Genomic DNA, 18,334 nt, shown 5'->3' on the forward strand with positions numbered 1-18,334 from the left:
AGTGTGTTGTGTTCGGTACTGTTGATCTGGGGTTTTTATGAGTTTTGTCTCCAAACAGTGAAATCTTCAGCCAAACCTTTACCACTTACGACTGCATCAGATCAGCGGTGGTCATCTCATCACTGCCGGAATACTGTATCCCATAATTGGCTGGGTCTCGTAATGGATTAGTATGATGCACATGAGTGGTGCTTGGGTCTGAGTGTCACTCCCACTGCAGCCACGCCTCCTCTAGCGGATAAGTTGTTGGTTACTAAGAAGGTGTGGCCATGATGGGAATCTTAGTTAGCCCCGCCCCCATGAACAAAGGAATGAGAAGATGCCTATTGCCAGCAGCTCACTGCAACCATGTTTCCATTTCCCCAATATACTGTAACAATGTTCATTTTTTTAGTGATTGCCTTTATATATAATCAATAATGAAATGGGATAAGGAACTAGAGCTATAAAGCCCTATCCCAGGAATTTGTATTTCTCTCACTCCTCACCTAACTTATCTCCCAACCCCCAGAAGCTGCTCCTTACTCCTCCATGCTCCTCTTTGCTATTCATATGAATCCTTGGCTTCAATAGCCATGGTCCTTCATGATACGTTGGCTTGGATTCTCTCATCCCTGCTTCCCTTCCCCGTCCCCCCACCTTGCATGTGATACCATTATAGGCAGGCCTCTGGGTCCACAGAATGGGAGGATTAGGTTAGTGTCTTTAGGGTGGTTGCGAATCACACAGTCTAGGGGCAATATGGGGGGGAACATAAACTAACAAGCATGTTTATGATTTGCCCCTCTCTAAATGGACTAATAAAGGGCCATGCCCCTTCTTGAAATGACTGCAGGAAGCCAGATCACTGTGATGCTGCTGCACCTAAACCCCTAAAGCAACCGTGTGATGTCATTGCTGGGATTTTTTAGCATTATTGCATTTTGTGGGTACAATTCCACTGTGTTTATTATGCAGCCTGCAACCTGAACCTGTATTGCAAGCATACCAATCTAATCATACATGTTTCTGCTGTAATAAATCTTATGTTAGTCAAAATACATTACAATGTACAACAGTACAGTGCATTTGTTATGTAAGTAGAACAAGTATTTATCTATTTATATAGTGGCCTATGTGTTTTGTTTTTTTCCTGGCATAGTCTGGCTGTCCCTGCTGCTTTAAGGAAAACACTGAACCCCTTCATAAGTGGTGGCCAATTCTCAAATGATAGTAAACAGTTAATGCTCCGTTCCACTTTAAGAACTGAAGGTCCACGCTGTATTTTAAAGGGGCACTATGGCAAAAAATTGTAAAATATAAAATATGTGCAAACTTATACAAATAAGAAGTACATTTCTTCCAGAGTAAAATTAGCCATACATTACGTTTTTCCTATGTTGCTGTCGCTTACAGTAGGTAGTAGAAATCTGACAAAAGTGACAGGTTTTGGACTAGTTCCTCTCTTCATAGGGGATTCTCAGGGATGTATTTATTTTCAAAAGCACTTAGTGAATGGCAGTTGCTCTGTCCAACTGCCAAAAAACTGTGTAGCGAGCCGGGAAGCTGGCCAGCATCATTGTTCAAATCCTTTTTAGGGAATATATTTGTAAAAAATAAAAGCCTTGCTGAGAATCCCCTATGAAGAGATGGGCTAGCCCAAAACCTGTTGCTTCTGTCAGATTTCTACTACCTACTGTAAGTGACAGCAACATAGGAGAAAAGTAATTTATGGCTCATTTTATTCTGGAAAAAAAATGTACTTCTTATTTGTCTATGTTTGCACATATTTAAATTTTTTTTGCCATTGTACTCCTTAAGTCCTATAAAGCTAGAACAACAGAGGTTTCACTAATCTGTTAGCGAGGTGCCAAAATCAGCTGTAAAGTAGGTGGCATTATGTAATCTGAGAATAGAAACCCTGAATTGGCCAGTGGGAAGCAGGAGGGTCTGTAGTGCACCTGTGTTGAGTTTGGGTGCTGTGTGTCCAGACACGTTTCTGTACAATAGTTAATTTGGGTGCATTATTACATATTATTATTATTATTATTATTATTATTATTATTATTATTATATTATTATATATATTTCTGTTTGGGGGGGGGGGGGGGGGGTGTCAGGAAGGACTTACATGGGAGTTTTGGGGAGTTAGGGTTAGGAATAAGGAAGGTGTCAACATGAGAGGAGGGGGTTAAGATTAGATGACAGGACAGGGGTAAAACTGACACCCCAGGGTACTTTGACAATAAACTGATATCCCAGAATGCTGTGACAGGTAACTGACATCCTAAGGTGCTCTGACAGTACACTGATACACCGTGTGCTCTGAAACTAAAATGACAAGGTGCTGTGACAATAAACAGACATCCCAGAGTGCTCTAAAAGTAAACTGACATTCCAGGGTTCTCTGACATCCCAGGGTGCTGTGACAGGTAACTGACATCCCAGGTGCTCTGAAATAAACTGACATCCCAGGGTGCTCTGACAGTAAACTGACATTCCACGGTGCTGTGACAGGTAACTGACATCCCAGGTTGCTGTGACAGGTAACTGACATCCTAGGGTGCTCTGAAAAAAAACTGACATCCCAGGGTGCTGTGACAGGTAACTGACATCACAGGGTGCTGTGACAGGTAACTGACATCCCAGGATGCTGCGACAGGTAACTGACATTCTAAGGTGCTCTGACAAACTAATATCCCAGGGTGCTCTGACAATTAACTGACATCCCAGGGTGCTCTGAAAATATACTAACATCTCAGGGTGATGTGACAGGTAACTGACATCCCAGGGTGCACTGACAATAAACTGATATCCCAAGGTGCTCTGAAAGTAAACATACAGTGGGTTGCAAAAGTATTCGGTCCGCTTGAAGTTTTCCACATTTTGTCATATTACTGCCACAAATATGAATCAATTTTATTGGAATTCCACATGAAAGACCAACACAAAGTGGTGTACACATGAGAAGTGGAACGAAAATCATACAGGATTCCAAACATTTTTTGCAAATAAATAACGGCAAAGTGGTGTGTGCATAATTATTCGGCCCCCTTTGATCTGAGTGCAGTCAGTTGCCTATAGACATTGCCTGATGAGTACTAATGACTAAATAGAGTGCACCTGTGTGTAATCTAATGTCAGTACAAATACAGCTAGCTGCTCTGTGAGGGCCACAGAGGTTGTCTAAGAGAATATTGGGAGCAACAACACCGTGAAGTCCAAAGAACACACCAGACAGGTCAGGGATCAAGTTATTGAGAAATTTAAAGCAGGCTTAAGCTACAAAAAGATTTCCAAAGCCTTGAACATCCCACGGAGCACTGTTCAAGCGATCATTCAGAAATATAAGGAGTATGGCACAACTGTAAACCTACCAAGACAAGGCCATCCACCTAAACTCACAGGCCGAACAAGGAGAGTGCTGATCAGAAATGCAGTCAAGAGGCCCATGGTGACTCTGGATGATCTGCAGAGATCTACAGCTCAGGTGGGAGACTCTGTCCATAGGACAACTATTAGTCATGCACTGTACAAAGTTGGCCTTTATGGAAGAGTGGCAAGAAGAAAGCCATTGTTAACAGAAAGCATAAGAAGTCCCGTTTGCAGTTTGCCACAAGCCATGTGGGGGACACAGCAACCATGTGGAAGTAGGTACTCTGGTCAGATGAGACCAAAATTGAACTTTCTGGCCAAAATGCAAAACACTATGTGTGGCGGAAAACTAACACTGCACATCACTCTGAACACACCATCCCCACTGTCAAATGTGGTGGCAGCATCATGCTCGGGGGGTGCATCTCTTCAGCAGGGACAGGGAAGCTGGTCAGAGTTGATGAGAAGATGTATGGAGTCAAATACAGGGCAAACTTGGAAGAAAACCTCTTGGAGACTGCAAAAGACTTGAGACTGGGGCGGAGGTTAACCTTCCAGCAGGACAATGACCCTAAACATAAAGCCAGGGCAACAATGGAATGGTTTAAAACAAAACATATCTATGTGTTAGAATGGCCTAGTCAAAGTCCAGATCTAAATCCAATCGAGAATCTGTGGCAAGATCTGAAAACTGCTGTTCACAAATGCTGTCCATCTAATCTGACTGAGCTGGAGCTGTTTTGCGAAGAAGAATGGGCAATGGTTTCAGTCTCTAGATGTGCAAAGCTGGTAGAGGCATACCCTAAAAGACTGGCAACTGTAATTGCAGCAAAAGGTGGTTCTACAAAGTATTGACTCAGGGGGCCGAATAATTACGCACACCCCACTTTGCAGTTATTTATTTGTAAAAAATGTTTGGAATGATGTATGATTTGCGATCCACTTCTCACATGTACACCACTTTGTATTGGTCTTTCACGTGGAATTCCAATAAAATTGATGCATGTTTGTGGCAGTAATGGGACAAAATGTGGAAAACTTCAAGGGGGCCGAATACTTTTGCAACCCACTGTATCCCAGGGTGCTCTGACAATAAACTAACATCCCAGGGTGCACTGACAATTAACTGACATCCCAGGATTCTGTGACAGGTAACTGACATTCTAAGGTGCTCTGACAATAAACTGACATCCCAGGGTGCACTGACAATTAACCTCCCTGGCGTTCTATTAAGATCGCCAGGGCGGCTGCGGGAGGTTTTTTTTTTAATTAAAAAGAAAACTATTACATGCAGCCAACTGAAAGTTGGCTGCATGAAAGCCCACTAGAGGGCGCTCCCGATCCGTACTTCTGATCGCCTCCGGCGATCAGAAGTAACAAGGAAGGCCGCAATGAGCGGCCTTCCTTGTTTCGCTTTCCTCGTCGCCATGGCAATGAGCGGAGTGACGTCATGGACGTCAGCCGCCTCCGATCCAGCACTTACCGCTGGCCGGAACTGTTTGTTCTGGCTGCGCTGGGCTTGGGCGGCTAGGGGGACCCTCTTTCGCCGCACTGCGGTGGCAGTCAGGTAGCACACGCGGCTGGCAAAGTGCCGGCTGTGTGTGCACCTTTTTATTTGAGCAAAATCGGCCCAGCAGGGCCTGAGCGGCACCCTCCGGCGGTAATGGATGAGCTGAGCTCGTCCATACCGCTAAGGAGGTTAACTGACATCCCAGGATTCTGTGACAGGTAACTGACATTCTAAGGTGCTCTGACAATAAACTGACATCCCAGGTTGCACTGACAATTAACTGACATCCCAGGGTGCTCTGAAAATATACTAACATCTCAGGGTGATGTGACAGGTAACTGACATCCCAGGGTGCACTGAATAAACTGACATCCCAAGGTGCTCTAAAAGTAAACGGACATCCCAGGGTGCTCTGACAATAAACTGACATCCCAGGGTGTTTTGATAATAAACTGACACCCCAGGGTGTTTTGATAATAAACTGACATCCCAGGGTGCTTTGATAATAAACTGACATCCCAGGGTGCTTTGATAATAAACTGACATCCCAGGGTGCTTTGACAATAAACTGACATCCCAGGATGCTGTGACAGGTAACTGAGATCCTAAGGTGCTCTGAAAGTAAACTGACATTTCAGGGTGCTGTGACAGTAAACTGACATCCCAGGGTGTTATGACAATAATCACACATCCCAGGGTGCTCTGAAAATAAACTGACATCCCAGGGTGCTTTGACAATAAACTGACATCCCAGGATGCTTTGATAATAAACTGACATCCCAGGATGCTTTGATAATAAACTGACATCCCAGGGTGCTTTGACAATAAACTGACATCCCAGGGTGCTTTGACAATAAACACACATCCCAGGGTGCTCTGAAAATAAACAGACATCCCAGGGTGAACTGACAATAAACCGACATCATACAAATTAATGAATCTGATTGATCCACTTCCAAGTGGCATACGATGACAAAGGACAACCGAAGCGAGCGGGATATGGAGGCTGCCATATTTATTTCCTTTAAAGCAATACCAGTTGCCTGGCTATCCTGCTAATCCTCTGCCTCTAATACTTTTAGCCATAGACCCTGAACAAGCATGCAGCAGATCAGGTGTTTCTGACATTATTGTCAGATCTGACAACATTAGCTGCATGCTTGTTTATTCTGTTATTCAGACACTACTGCAGCCAAATAGACCAGCAGGGCTGCCAGGCAACTGGTATTGTTTAAAAGGAAATAAATATGGCAGCCTCCATATCACTCTTATTACAGTTGTCCTTTAACGTCATTGGGAGTCTAGTCCTTATTAAAAAAAAAAGGCAGATACTTACCTAAGGAGAGGGAAGGCTCTGAGTACTAATGTGCCTTCCCTCTCCTCTTCCAGTCCCCTCATTGCGGCGACAGCTGCCCCGTTTGACTCCCCCACCGTGGGAGACTTCGGAAGTCTTCGGGAGCCGAGTCCTCCTGAAGACAGGTGGCTCCATACTGCGCACGCACGAGAGAGCACTCGGGCTCCCAAAGACTTCCGAAGCCTCTCTTCGGCGGCGGAGACAGCAGCATCTGACTAAATTGGTTGAATGCAGCTACAGGGGATCTTGCGCTGGAGCGGGCCACGGGAGAGGAGAGGCTCATTAGGACTCAGAGCCTTCCTTCTCCTTAGGTAAGTATCTGGCTTTTTTTAAACAACCATTCCCAATGACTACTGTGTGTTAAACAACTTTGAACAGTTTATACCAGTGGTCTTCAACCTACGGCCCGCAGGACAAATGCGGCCCCCAAGGCTTTTTCACCGGCCCCCAAACACAGATTGTATAACTTATAGATGTGACCCACTGCACCTTTAAATATTGGTGGCCCGCATATAGAATAGCAGTGCTGGCACCACACAGCCACATACTGTAGTAGATGCCAGTAAGCAGCAGTTATTCGCTGGCTTCCAATCCAATACTGTATCAGGTGACACTGCTGTCCAACTGGATGGCAGGTTGTCACCTGGGTATGCTTCACTGTTTGGTGCACAAAGACGTTCTTCGGGCATGCATGACTGATTGGCTGCTGCTGGGAGTTCTCCTCCGGGCATGATTGGGGGGAATCAATACCTAGATTCAATGTATGTTCCGGCCCCCCAGCAGTCTGAAGTATTTTGACCCGGCCCTTGACCAAAAAAGTTTGGGGATCCCTGGTATACAGTAATGAAATATGTATCCATACCTCCCAACTTTTTGAGATGAGAAAGAGGGACACTTAAGCCACGCCCATGCCACACCTCTAACCACTATCCCCTCCCCCAGGACACACCCCTAGTCACACATAACATAAAGATTTCATAAGAAAAATATGTTGTTTTATAATTAAAACCACCCTGGTCCTTTCTATCCTGGTTCATTTTCTTTCATATTAACATTTTAAAATTAGTCTATCAATTTAAAGGATGGGAATAAAGTTAAGAGTCAACCAAACACATTTTTTTAGTAGAGAAATATATATATTTACATAGAAAGAGGGACAAAGTCCTGAAAGAGGGACAAATGAGGAGGAAAGAGGGACAGGGGGACAGGGCTCCCAAAGAGGGACAGTCCCTCCGAAAGAGGGATAGTTGGGAGCTATGGATGAATCAAAGAAAATGTGTAAAGACAAAAACAATTCTCTATGTTCTGTACAAAAAGTTAACTTTGTAGGGCTGAAATGTAACTTGAGCCATTTATAAACAGCGAATTGTTTGTAAATTAAAATACTGTATTTAAGATGTGGTAAGGCAGAAAAAAAGTTTCAACAAACACGCAAAAAAGCTCTTAATGGTTGCATCTAAATGCTGAAAATTGAAAAGTTTGCTCTGGTCATCGAGACATCAAATGCTGCGAGTCCAGTCAAGCCTGATGTTCACTTAGTCCCCACAAGGTGGCGATATACGTGATATCGATTGACTAGGAAGTGCTGACAAACAGGAAGTGTTATTGGCCACATACAGGAAGTTTGAGGTTAGACTTGTGGGAGGAAGTAGAAAGGAGTCATTACTGAGACTGGCAACAGAGGATGTGATAAGATGTTACTTATTTTTATGATGAAAGAAAGCAAAAGGGATGGAATATGAATAATGTGGTGAGGTAACACAGATTACAGCTCCTGCCTGGCTAGAAAATGCACAATACTTTGGAAACCAAATCCCCCTGTCCCTCTTTCTCTCTCATCTCTCTGTCCCTCTTTCTCTCTCATCTCTGTGTCCCTCTTTCTCTCTCATCTCTCTGTCCCTCTTTCTCTCTCATCTCTCTGTCCCTCTTTCTCTCTCATCTCTCTGTCCCTCTTTCAGGACTCGTGTACAGATCTTTGTAAATATATGTATTTTTGTCAGATGTGTTTAATTGACTCCAAACTTTATTCCCATCTTTTAAATTGGTATATTTCTTAATTTCAATATGAAGAAAAACTAGTGATGATTGAAATGACCAGGGTGGTTTGAATTCTAAAATTGCATCTTTTGCTTATGAATTGTTAGTGATATGCGTGGCTGGGGGTGTGGTGGGGGCATGATTAGAGGTGTGGCAGGGGTGTGTCTTAAAGTGTCCCTCTCATCTCAAAAAATTTGGCAGGTATGAAAGATGTATGGAAGAAGACAGATCTCCCTCTGATTGGATAGAGATGTGATGCCTGCCCATACACCACAGGCCGATTCTCAATCAATTTCAGCATGAAATATCCCAGGAATTGGCCACATCCACCGCCTTGCCAACCCCCTGTGCTGTCCCCATTAATGTAAGATGTTCCCTCACAGGGTGGTTGTGGGTGTATATGTGGGTGCATGTTTGACATCACACACACTCCCACGTTACGCCAGCAATCAGGTGGTGCGTGTGTCTGCAGGCGGAGCCCAGGGCCAGTGACAGACAAGTAAAGTATACTGCACAGGGGGAAGAGGGGATATCTTACATTGGGAGGGGACAGTGCTGGGGGTTACCGCTGTTCACCTGATTGAGCAAGTTGGCCCTACATCTTGCAGCATGTCCAATCCGTACATGCAGCCAATTTTGGACCAAAATTGGTTGTACCTTTGATCGGGCATGCTCTTGGCAGCACCGATTTTCATCCGATTATAATATCAATCAAATCGGATGGTTGATCGTCTGCCAAATCACCCTTTGTATGGCCACCTTAAACCGATTTACATTTTTTTTAATCTCCTCCAATGTCCCCTGACTTCCTTGATCTGATATATTAGCAGTATAGATCTGTCAGAACATAGAGTCCAGATTATTTGACAGGCTCGATGCTGTGTAGAATCAAAACAAGTGCAGTACTGCAGATTTAGGATCTAGTAATAAGCAACCACCAGGAAGATGTACAGGTCCTCTCTACTCCCAGGACTGAACACAGGAAAATCCCACACTTTTACTGAAGGGAGGATCTAAACCTTGATAAGCCACACTGTAGCATTCCAGTTCAGCTTAGAATTCATATATTAGTTTATGTAATTATGTTTCTGTAGCTGATTTATTATTACTTTGTGGTTTTAAGGTAAAAAGGAAAAGTGGCTGGAAAGGTGACCACCTTGACATGATGGGGACAGTTAAAGAGGAAGAAGAGACGTATGTGAGGAGTGATCAGCAGTCTATGGAGGAGGGTGACATGATATGGAGGATTAAAGAAGAAGAAGAAGAAGAGACATTAAAGAATGATCAGCAGTCTACGGTAAAGGAAGAAATGATGAGGACGGATAAAGTGGAAGAAAAAGGGACATATATGAGGGATGACCAGCAGTCTATGGGGGAGAGTGACATAATGGACACCATTAAAAAGGAAAAAGAAGAGACGTATGTAAAGAGTGATCAACGATCAGTGGTGGAGGATGGAATGCAATGTATAACTGCAGAGGATACAGAAGGAACAAATGTAAAGATAAAACAACATTCCATTCCAGATGACAAAATTATGAGTTTAAACAGTGGGGAAGGTGGAGAGACGTATGTGAGGGATGATCAGAAGCCTACAAAGGAGGGTAAAATGATGAGGGCAATTAAAGTTGAAGAAGAGGCATATGTAAAAGGTGATGAACATTCTACAGCAGAAGGTAAAAGCCATTGGACAATCGAAAAGGAAGGTGGAAATATATATTTGAGGGGAAGTCAGGCGTCTATAAAGAAGGTTGACTTGAACGGGACAGTTAAAGAGGAACAAGAAGATTCTTCTGTGAAAGGTGAGCAGCAGTCCATGAAGAAAGGTGAAATGATGCAGACAGTTCAAGAGGAAGAGTCTACAGAGAAGGGTGAACCTAGGAAGATAAAGGAGGGGGAAAGTTCTCTGCATATTGGCATGGGTGAGTAATGAGCACTATATTTAGAAGCAAACAATCATCTTCTCAAATTGTGTACATGGATACAAAATAAATAAAAAAATAGAGGGATAATCCAATAATCCAGAAGCTCCTTAGATCCTCCTGGTGCCCACTGTTCCAGCACTGGGACGCTCTAGACTTATTTGACAGCAGCTTATTGAATATGTTCTCGTGGCTGTGCTCCTGTCTGTGTAAGAGCGCACCTTTGTGCTACTGCGCATGTGTAGTATGGCTGTGCTTGTACATGGCTCATTAGCCATATGAAAGGCCCATAGGATAGCCTATGTAGAGCTTTGAATGATAGTGTTAGGAGTCTGAACTGGATCCTTTGGGTGTTTGGTAGCCAATGGAGGGGAAGCATCAGAGGAGTGAGAGAAGAGGTGAATGAGAGGAGCAGCTGAATTCAGTAGAGACTGAAGAGGTGCCAGTCAGTTTTTTAGTATATTCAGAGTAGAGTGTTACAGTACTTGACACAGGAAATTATAAGACTAGGTACAAGCATTTTAGTTGCCTCTTGTGGAAGGAAGGGACAAATTCTAGAGATATTTTTGAGATGGAGGAAGAAGTGATTACTAATGTGTTAATATGATGTTTAAATGAGAGCTCTAGAGAGTCCAGAGCTACCCCCAGACAGATAGCTTTAAGTGTTGAGGTTATTGGGGTGTTTTCTGCATTGACGGTAATTATAGGCGGATCAGCTGATTTTGCGCGCAGCTCTCAGAGCCGTGCGCCGAAACTGGGCGCCCCATAGCAGCAATGATATGCTGCGCAGGGCGCGTAGCGGTAATTTGGGGCTCTGGCGGCTGCCAACTCAGAGGGGGAATAGTATTTAACTCCTCCTCGGAGTTTAGCGGCAGCAGTGAGAGCCGAACTGAGCAGCGCCGAAATAATATGCACCCAATTATAGGTATGGTAACAAAGAGAGAGAAGGTTGACATATATATTACAATCTCAGTTTTACTCATGTTATTTATTTGTGGAAGCGGGATGACATGAATACAGAAACAACAGACAGACACTCAGGGACTCAAGATAATAGCATAGAGATGTCAGGAGCTGAGAAACAGATTTAGGGGTCTTCAGGGTAAAGGTAATACTAGAAACCAAAAGAGCGTATTCATTTCCCCAGGCTATAAGTATAGATGGAGTAGAGATGAGGTCCAAGAATGGAGCCTTATGGTACACCAACAAATAACAGACAAAGAGAGGAGTTAGTATTGGATTACTAGTCAGTGCAAGAGCATCCAGACAGGTAGGAGAAGATCCAACAATGTGCTAGGCTCTTGATCCCCAGCGATGAGATGCTCTAGATAAGCAGAGATTGATCAATATTGCTAAAGGCAATGGAACGGTCAGGGAGTGTTAGTACAGAAAATCGGCCTTTGGACAGTGGCGTATCTAAGGAGCTGTGGGCCCTGATGCAAGTTTTACATTGTTTAGGTTATGGGACTGTGAAGAAATAAGTGAGGAGGAGCATGACTGCTTTGCAATGGAAATGGCATCCCTGAGCTTCTGCAGCACTGAAATGCTGGAAGTCTTCTTCAGCGTCTAATGTTTTTTCCTCCAGCGCCATCCCACCACCCTGGAATGTCTTTCCAGTTGCTTAATGGGTTCAGTCAGCCAGGGCTGTCTGTTGATGTGGTGGGGGCGAATTTTGGTGGGGGAGAGTCTAAGGTGGAGTAGTGTATGGATGCTGTCTAAGGGTCAGCAGCGCTCATTAAAAAACAATGTATGCTATGCTTGTTCCTTGCATGTTAATTAACATAGTTACTATATTAATAACATAGTAAACATGCTAATTAACATAGTAGCAGCTGCGCTTGTGAAGTATCACAGTCGCAATACTTCACAGTAGTGGTCCCGGCATTTAAAGGAGCGCACAATGCTATGCAAACAACGCGCATAACTTAGTGAGGCACACTACGCTGCAAGGAGCGAACGTAGCATGCATAGCGGCCAGCCGGCCACTAATTGTTTTTTAACAAGCGATGCTGGAGCAGCTCTCGTTTGTGAATCAACCCCAAGGTTGTGATCTGGTAGGGGAACATTATTAAAGGTTAGAACAGAGCACAGTTGAGTAAAGACTAGATTCAGAGTGTTAATGATAGAAGGTATGTCAGTGGAGACGACCTGAAGAAGCCATGCAGAGAAGTGGTCTATAACATGACTTATGAGTGTAGAATACGATTTATAAATATATAAATGATATTTGTTTAAATTATCTCCCCAACAGATGGGCAGTATATTGGGAACCTCTCAGAGGGACATCTTGTGTCGCATCCGCATGATGTTGCAGAAGACAATGGCATCAGAAAATGTTCTCCACGCAGAGGTCACAGTACAAACAGATCAGCAGATCCTTCTAATCACAGTGTGAATCGGTCACATGAGCATTCTTCTCTGGGGGAATCATCTGCTCCATCAAATCATGCCAAACCCCAAGAGGAGAATATCTTCCAATGTTCTACAGCTGATAAGAAATCTGCCTCTAATTCATCTGTTGCTGGATACCAGAAGAAGCTCCCGAGGGAACCTGCGTTTTCGTGTTTGGAGTGTGAGAGAACGTTTGCAATAAAGTGTTTATTTGTGAGACACCAGAGAGTTCACACTGGTGAGAAACCCTTCACATGTTCCAAGTGTGGGAAATGCTTTTCCTATAAAGAGAGCCTCACTGTCCATTCAAAGGTCCACACAGGTGAGAAGCCTTTCTCTTGCACAAAGTGTGAGAGATCCTTCATACAGAAGTGTGACCTACTTAAACATGAAAGAACCCACACTGGTGAGCGCCCTTTTTCCTGTTCAGAGTGTGGGAAATGCTTTGCTGAGAAAGGCACACTCTTTACCCATCGGAAGACTCACACCGGTGAGCGCCCTTTTCCTTGTACTCAGTGTGGGAAGTGTTTCTCTGAAAAAGGCACCCTCCTTATACACCAGAGAATTCACACTGGCGAGCGTCCATATTCATGTTCAGAGTGTGGGAAAGGCTTTGTTCAGAAAGGAGACCTTCTTAGACACCATCAAATCCACACAGGCGAGCGCCCTTACTGTTGTTCAGATTGTGGCAAAGGTTTCATCCAAAAAGCAGATTTGCTAACGCACCAGAGGACTCACACCGGCGAACGGCCTTTTCCATGTTCAGAGTGTGGGAAATGTTTTACAACGAAAAGCAATTTAATTGTACACCAGAGAATGCACGCCCGCTGATGTCAGTGACTACCGGTAAATTACATTTAATAGGTAGGGCATTTGTACAATAAGGAAAAAAGAAGCAGTATGGTATGGAGTGAAGAGGTGCATCTTGGGTTTTTATGCATTTTGGGAACACAAGACAGTGAAATCTTCAGGCCACACCTGCTAGGTCTTTTCCTCGCCTATTTTGGAGTTTTGTCCAATAAATGCCCTGCTTTCAGAACTGTGTAAATGTCAAGTGAGGTCAATGTAAAATTAAATTAAAGTTGAATGATAACATCTTCACAGAATGCTTTAAAGTGCTATTTTCATGATGCAGGCAGGTACTGAGCAGTCTAGTATTATTAGTGGTTTGTTTTTTCACATTATTGTAATTAGCAATTCTGCTGCCTTTGCCCTCTACTGTAACATTGCAGTTGATGTTTTCTTTTCGTATGCAAATAGTCAGCAGCTTTGTATTGTCTTTCATCAGTGTACATCTCTCTCCCTAAAGGACACCTGAGCTGAGAAGGATACGGAGGCTGCCATATTTAATTACTTTTAAACAATACCAGTTGCTTGTCAGTCCTGCTGATCTCTTTGGTTGCAGTAGTGGCTGAATCACACATCACACACCTGAAACAAGCATGCAGCTAATCCAATCAGATTTCAGTCAGAGCTTCTGATCTGCATGCTTGTTCAGGGGCTATGGCTAAAGGTATTGGAGGCAGAGGATCAGCAGCAGAGCCACCAGGCAACTGGTATTGTTTGAAAGGAAATAAATATGACAGCTTGCATATCGCTCTCAGTTCAGGTGTCTTTTATCTCTTCTTATTTTGGCCCAGCCTTTCTCCGCTCTTCCCTTAAAGTGAACCAGAGGTGTTTTAAAAAGAAAAAAAGATTGATAGTTCCCTAAGACGAGGCTTCCCACCTTGAGACCTCTGCCACTGCCTGGGACCCTCTTGACAGTTTGCAGCCACTCCTCTCTTTGTGCAATGGTTCACCCTTACTGCGCCTGCTCAGTGGATGGCAGGGAGCGAAGCCATATGTTCAGAGGGTCCATGCACGGGAACAATGAGGGGGCAAAGAGGACACGGGAAGCCTCTGGACTACCCTGAGGCTTCCCTCTACCTAGGTAAGTAACGTATTTTTCGGACTATAAGAAGCTCCTGGCCATAAGACGCATCTAGGTTTAGAGGACAATGACCAGGGGAACAAAATATATACTAAACCTGGTGCATCCATGGTGAAGGGGCATCTTGTGGATATACCTCATGCCCCCTTGTACCTCTTGTGTCTCCCTGTGTCCTCCTTGTGTCCTGCTCTATTCCCCTTTTTGTCTCCTTTGTGTCCTCTATGCCCCTTTGTGTCTCCATGTCCTCCTGTGTCCCCCATGAGTCCGCCTCTGTCCTCCTTGTGTCCTCCTCTATGCCCCTTTGTGTCTTCCTTGTGTCCTCCTCTGTCACTCTTGTGTCCTCCTCTATGCCCTTTTGTGTCTCCCTGTGTCCTCCTCTGTCACTCTTGTGTCCTCTATCCCCCTTGTGTCCTTCAGTATCCACCATGTGTCCGCCTCTGTCCCCCTTGTGTCTTCCTCTATGCCCCTTTGTGTCTCCCTTGTGTCCTCCTCCATGCCCCTTTGTGTCCCTCTGTGTCCTTCGTTTGTCCCTGAGTCCTCCTCTGCATGGGCCCAGTACAGCAGGGAGTCCCTGACATTGCGGCGGGTTGGAGGTTCATATTGTTAGGCATTCACAAGTCAACAGCTCCCTGCATTTGAACTATAAGTAGCATGGACTTTTTTTTCCCCACTTTTTCTCCCAACAAAAAATACAATATCTGTCTTTTAAAAAAAATGTCGGGAGGGACTCATTCCCTCAGGAAACAGTTCAGGCTGTTGCTATGGAGAGGAGGAGGAGGGCTGGGTGAGTAAGAGAACAATGCCCTGTGTTCAGCCACATCGGATGTCCCACTGGTGGTTCGAGAGGGACCAGCAGTTCTCTGTAATTGCACAATGTTCATGGCATAGGTGGCCCCGCCTGGCCGCCTTGGTTGGGAACCATTTAGTGTGTGGAAGGCTTACCATCCACTGTATCACTGTTTATCTGGCTGTTACAATGTTAAGATGGCCATACATCTGTAGACTTGGCTGCCGTTCGACCATCAAATTCGATAATTATCGAATCTGATGAAAATCGGGGCTGCCAAAAGCATGCCTGATTGACGATTTGAACAAAATTGGTCACATATATTGATTGGACATGCTGTAATATTTCGGGCCAATATGCCCGATCGGGTGCGCGGCATGCGTAATGGTAACGGCATGCGATAATCACAAACAACGAACGCAAAGGAAAGCCCAGGGCTGCTGCCCTCCCTAAACATTTAAGCCCCCCATGCCTGTGCAGTTATACTTTATATGACCGCTGTCTGCGCTGAGCATCCGTGCCCTGTTTCCACATATGGGCCCCACGTGACTAGTGGCATATAACATGTGGGGCGTGTGTGGGATGTCACACATGCACCTTGTGTTAAAATGCCAGCAACCAGATGGGGGTGCAAATGCGGAAGTGCAATGAGGAAGGCACAGACGGCAGACAGGTAAAGTATAACTGCATGCGCACCGCTGTGGGGGGGAGGCATAAAATATTAAGGGAGACTGCGCCCTGGACAACCAGGCGGCGTCACAAGACCAATTCCCAAAATATTTCATGCTGAAATCTGTTGGGAATCGGACAACAGATCTCTCTCGGATCTAATGGCCACCTTTACCATTTGCAGAGTCTGTCTGTCTGTATGTGACCGGAACAAAGTCTGCAGGGTGGTGCATCGATTGCCAGTATCTCATTATTGAACACAATTGTCACTGGCCTGCACTTGTCTGTATATGCCTCTCCTATGCTCTAATAGGATATGTTTGCCTATACACCTTCAATTGCCTGTATACCTTTTAATGAGATTTTGAAATAAAACGTTTAACAGTGGATATGCACTCTACTCCGCTCTCTATTTTAGCTGATTATTGAACTCACTTGTCACTTGCCTCCTGTCTTGTTATAGCTAGCCAGACATGGGCTGACAGCCGTGAAGCAGAACTAAGCTATGTGCCTATGGATTCCTAAACGCCCCTCTACTGGCCTGTGCATATGCAAACATAGGGGAGAATTACAGCTGCCCATAATCCCTCCTCAGAACAGGGCAGGTGCAGTGTCTGGGACAGGCACAAGTTGAGACACCAGAATATCTGCAGGCATCCTGCAGCTTACAGCCCCGCCCCCTTTCTTTCCCTGTTACAGTTGACTTTGGATGGAGCAGCAGCGTGTGTACAGAGCATGGAGCAGCAGTGTGTGTACAGAGCATGGAGCAGCAGCGTGTGTACAGAGCATGGAGCAGCAGCGTGTGTACAGAGCATGGAGCAGCAGTGTGTGTACAGAGCATGGAGCAGCAGCGTGTGTACAAAGCATGGAGCAGCAGTGTGTGTACAGTGCATGGAGCAGCAGCGTGTGTACAGAGCATGGAGCAGCAGTGTGTGTACAGAGCATGGAGCAGCAGCGTGTGTACAGAGCATGGAGCAGCAGTGTGTGTACAGAGCATGGAGCAGCTCTGGGAAACTTAGCAGGTATAAGCACAGCCCTGTGCCCTGCTGAGTGAAAGCTTTACTTTCCCTTTCATTACCAATGTCAGCTGTCCTCATTATTATCTGTATCCAAACTGCTCCTGATCGATCCCGTTGTCGGTCGGACGGGAAATTGCATTATGTGTACCCAGCATGATGTCCTACCATATCATACTGTATTGTGCGTGGCTAAGGGAGACCTTTCAGTATTCCCCCCCCTTGAAAATCCTGGGTTTGCACCTGCTGTGTGATGAAGTTTTATCACTTTGTCCAATAACCCTTTCAGTAGATAAACTATTATATTGATCAGGGGTTGATGGGGAATTGGGAATGCCTGATAGATTCAGTCAAAGTGATCAGATGAGGCAGAATATCAATCCCATCTATAGCCACCTTATGTGTATCTAGCTTATTATTATCATGTAGTAGTATTTATAAAGCGCTGACATCTTCCTCCTTACATATAGTATATAGCCTAGTCACTAGCGCTTCCTCAGAGGAGCTCACAATCTAATCCCTGCTATAGCCATATGTCCATTATACTCTAGGACAAATTTGGGGGAAAGCCAAGTAACTCCTCTGTATATTTAGAGTAAAAAAAAAGAGAAAATCCCTCTTAGCATTTCCAATTTTAAGTGTGGCTATTTTGAAGCCAATATTGATGTCATTTCCTCCCTTACTCTCCTCTTCCTTATTGTGTATGCATTGCCCACCCTCCACTATAGAAAGTGCATTGTCTCAGCATGAGAAATATTGGCCAATCAGAGAGGAACAGAGGTGTGGGAGGGGAAAACAGGAGGGAAAGGGGCTTCAATGAATCAGGCTGCATTAGTTCAGTTTGAGGGGAAAGTAAAGAAGCAAAAAAGGACACCCCAGCATGCCCTGCAGCTTCTTTTGTGTGTACCAAATAAGAGTCAGGTAAACTGGGGAATGATAATTTATCAACAAGAAAAGTAATAGTAATTTTAACTTTTGGATTACCTGGTTAGCATCCTTATCACTTGTTTACCAAATAAACATTTTTGATTTAATGCCCGATAGTTACACTTTAACAGCTGTAAATTATACTAACTGCTCCTCCGCAATTCTGTCATCCCACCCTGAAGAAAACCGCTGTGTGTGGTAACGGTACCCAGCGTGTGGCGGGAGTGTCTGTGCATGTGGTATTTGTTTGAGCGCACCGCAGATATGGTTTTAAATGTCTATAGTGGGTTGGATTCAAGCATGTGGCCATTGGTTATAGAATAAAGCATTTATGATGCATGGCATCCCCTGAGTGATGACATTTTAGCTTCCACAGCTAAGTATAGCAGGTGCCACAGCCAGGCAGGGATCGTCATGTGCGGTGCTCTTTATTGTTC

At 44.6% G+C, this 18,334-nt stretch overlaps 1 protein-coding gene across 3 annotated transcripts; it reads left to right on the forward strand.

The window, feature by feature from the left end:
* The first annotated feature begins 53 nt into the window (after window positions 1–53).
* LOC137534932 (zinc finger protein 239-like) lies at window positions 54–16,332 on the forward strand. Of its 3 annotated transcripts, none has more exons than XM_068256656.1 (3): window positions 54–261; window positions 9,379–10,177; window positions 12,429–16,332. In XM_068256656.1, exons 2-3 carry the CDS (start codon window positions 9,418–9,420, stop codon window positions 13,397–13,399), a joined length of 1,731 nt encoding a protein of 576 aa, XP_068112757.1. In that variant the 5' UTR covers window positions 54–261; window positions 9,379–9,417; the 3' UTR covers window positions 13,400–16,332. The 3 variants fall into 3 exon arrangements, with proteins under 3 accessions (XP_068112757.1, XP_068112756.1, XP_068112755.1); XM_068256655.1 differs by lacking the exon at window positions 54–261 and adding an exon at window positions 7,870–7,973; XM_068256654.1 differs by lacking the exon at window positions 54–261 and adding an exon at window positions 7,870–7,968.
* Window positions 16,333–18,334: the final 2,002 nt, after the last annotated feature.

The sequence above is a fragment of the Hyperolius riggenbachi genome, chromosome 10, assembly GCF_040937935.1.
Source record: "Hyperolius riggenbachi isolate aHypRig1 chromosome 10, aHypRig1.pri, whole genome shotgun sequence".
Taxonomy (NCBI): domain Eukaryota; kingdom Metazoa; phylum Chordata; class Amphibia; order Anura; family Hyperoliidae; genus Hyperolius; species Hyperolius riggenbachi.

What these genes read in the sequence shown, in the direction of transcription:
- LOC137534932 (XM_068256654.1), top strand. An exon ending in TTCTCTGCATATTGGCATGG is followed by an intron (nt 10,178 to 12,428) that starts GTGAGTAATGAG and finishes TCTCCCCAACAG; the next exon opens with ATGGGCAGTATATTGGGAAC.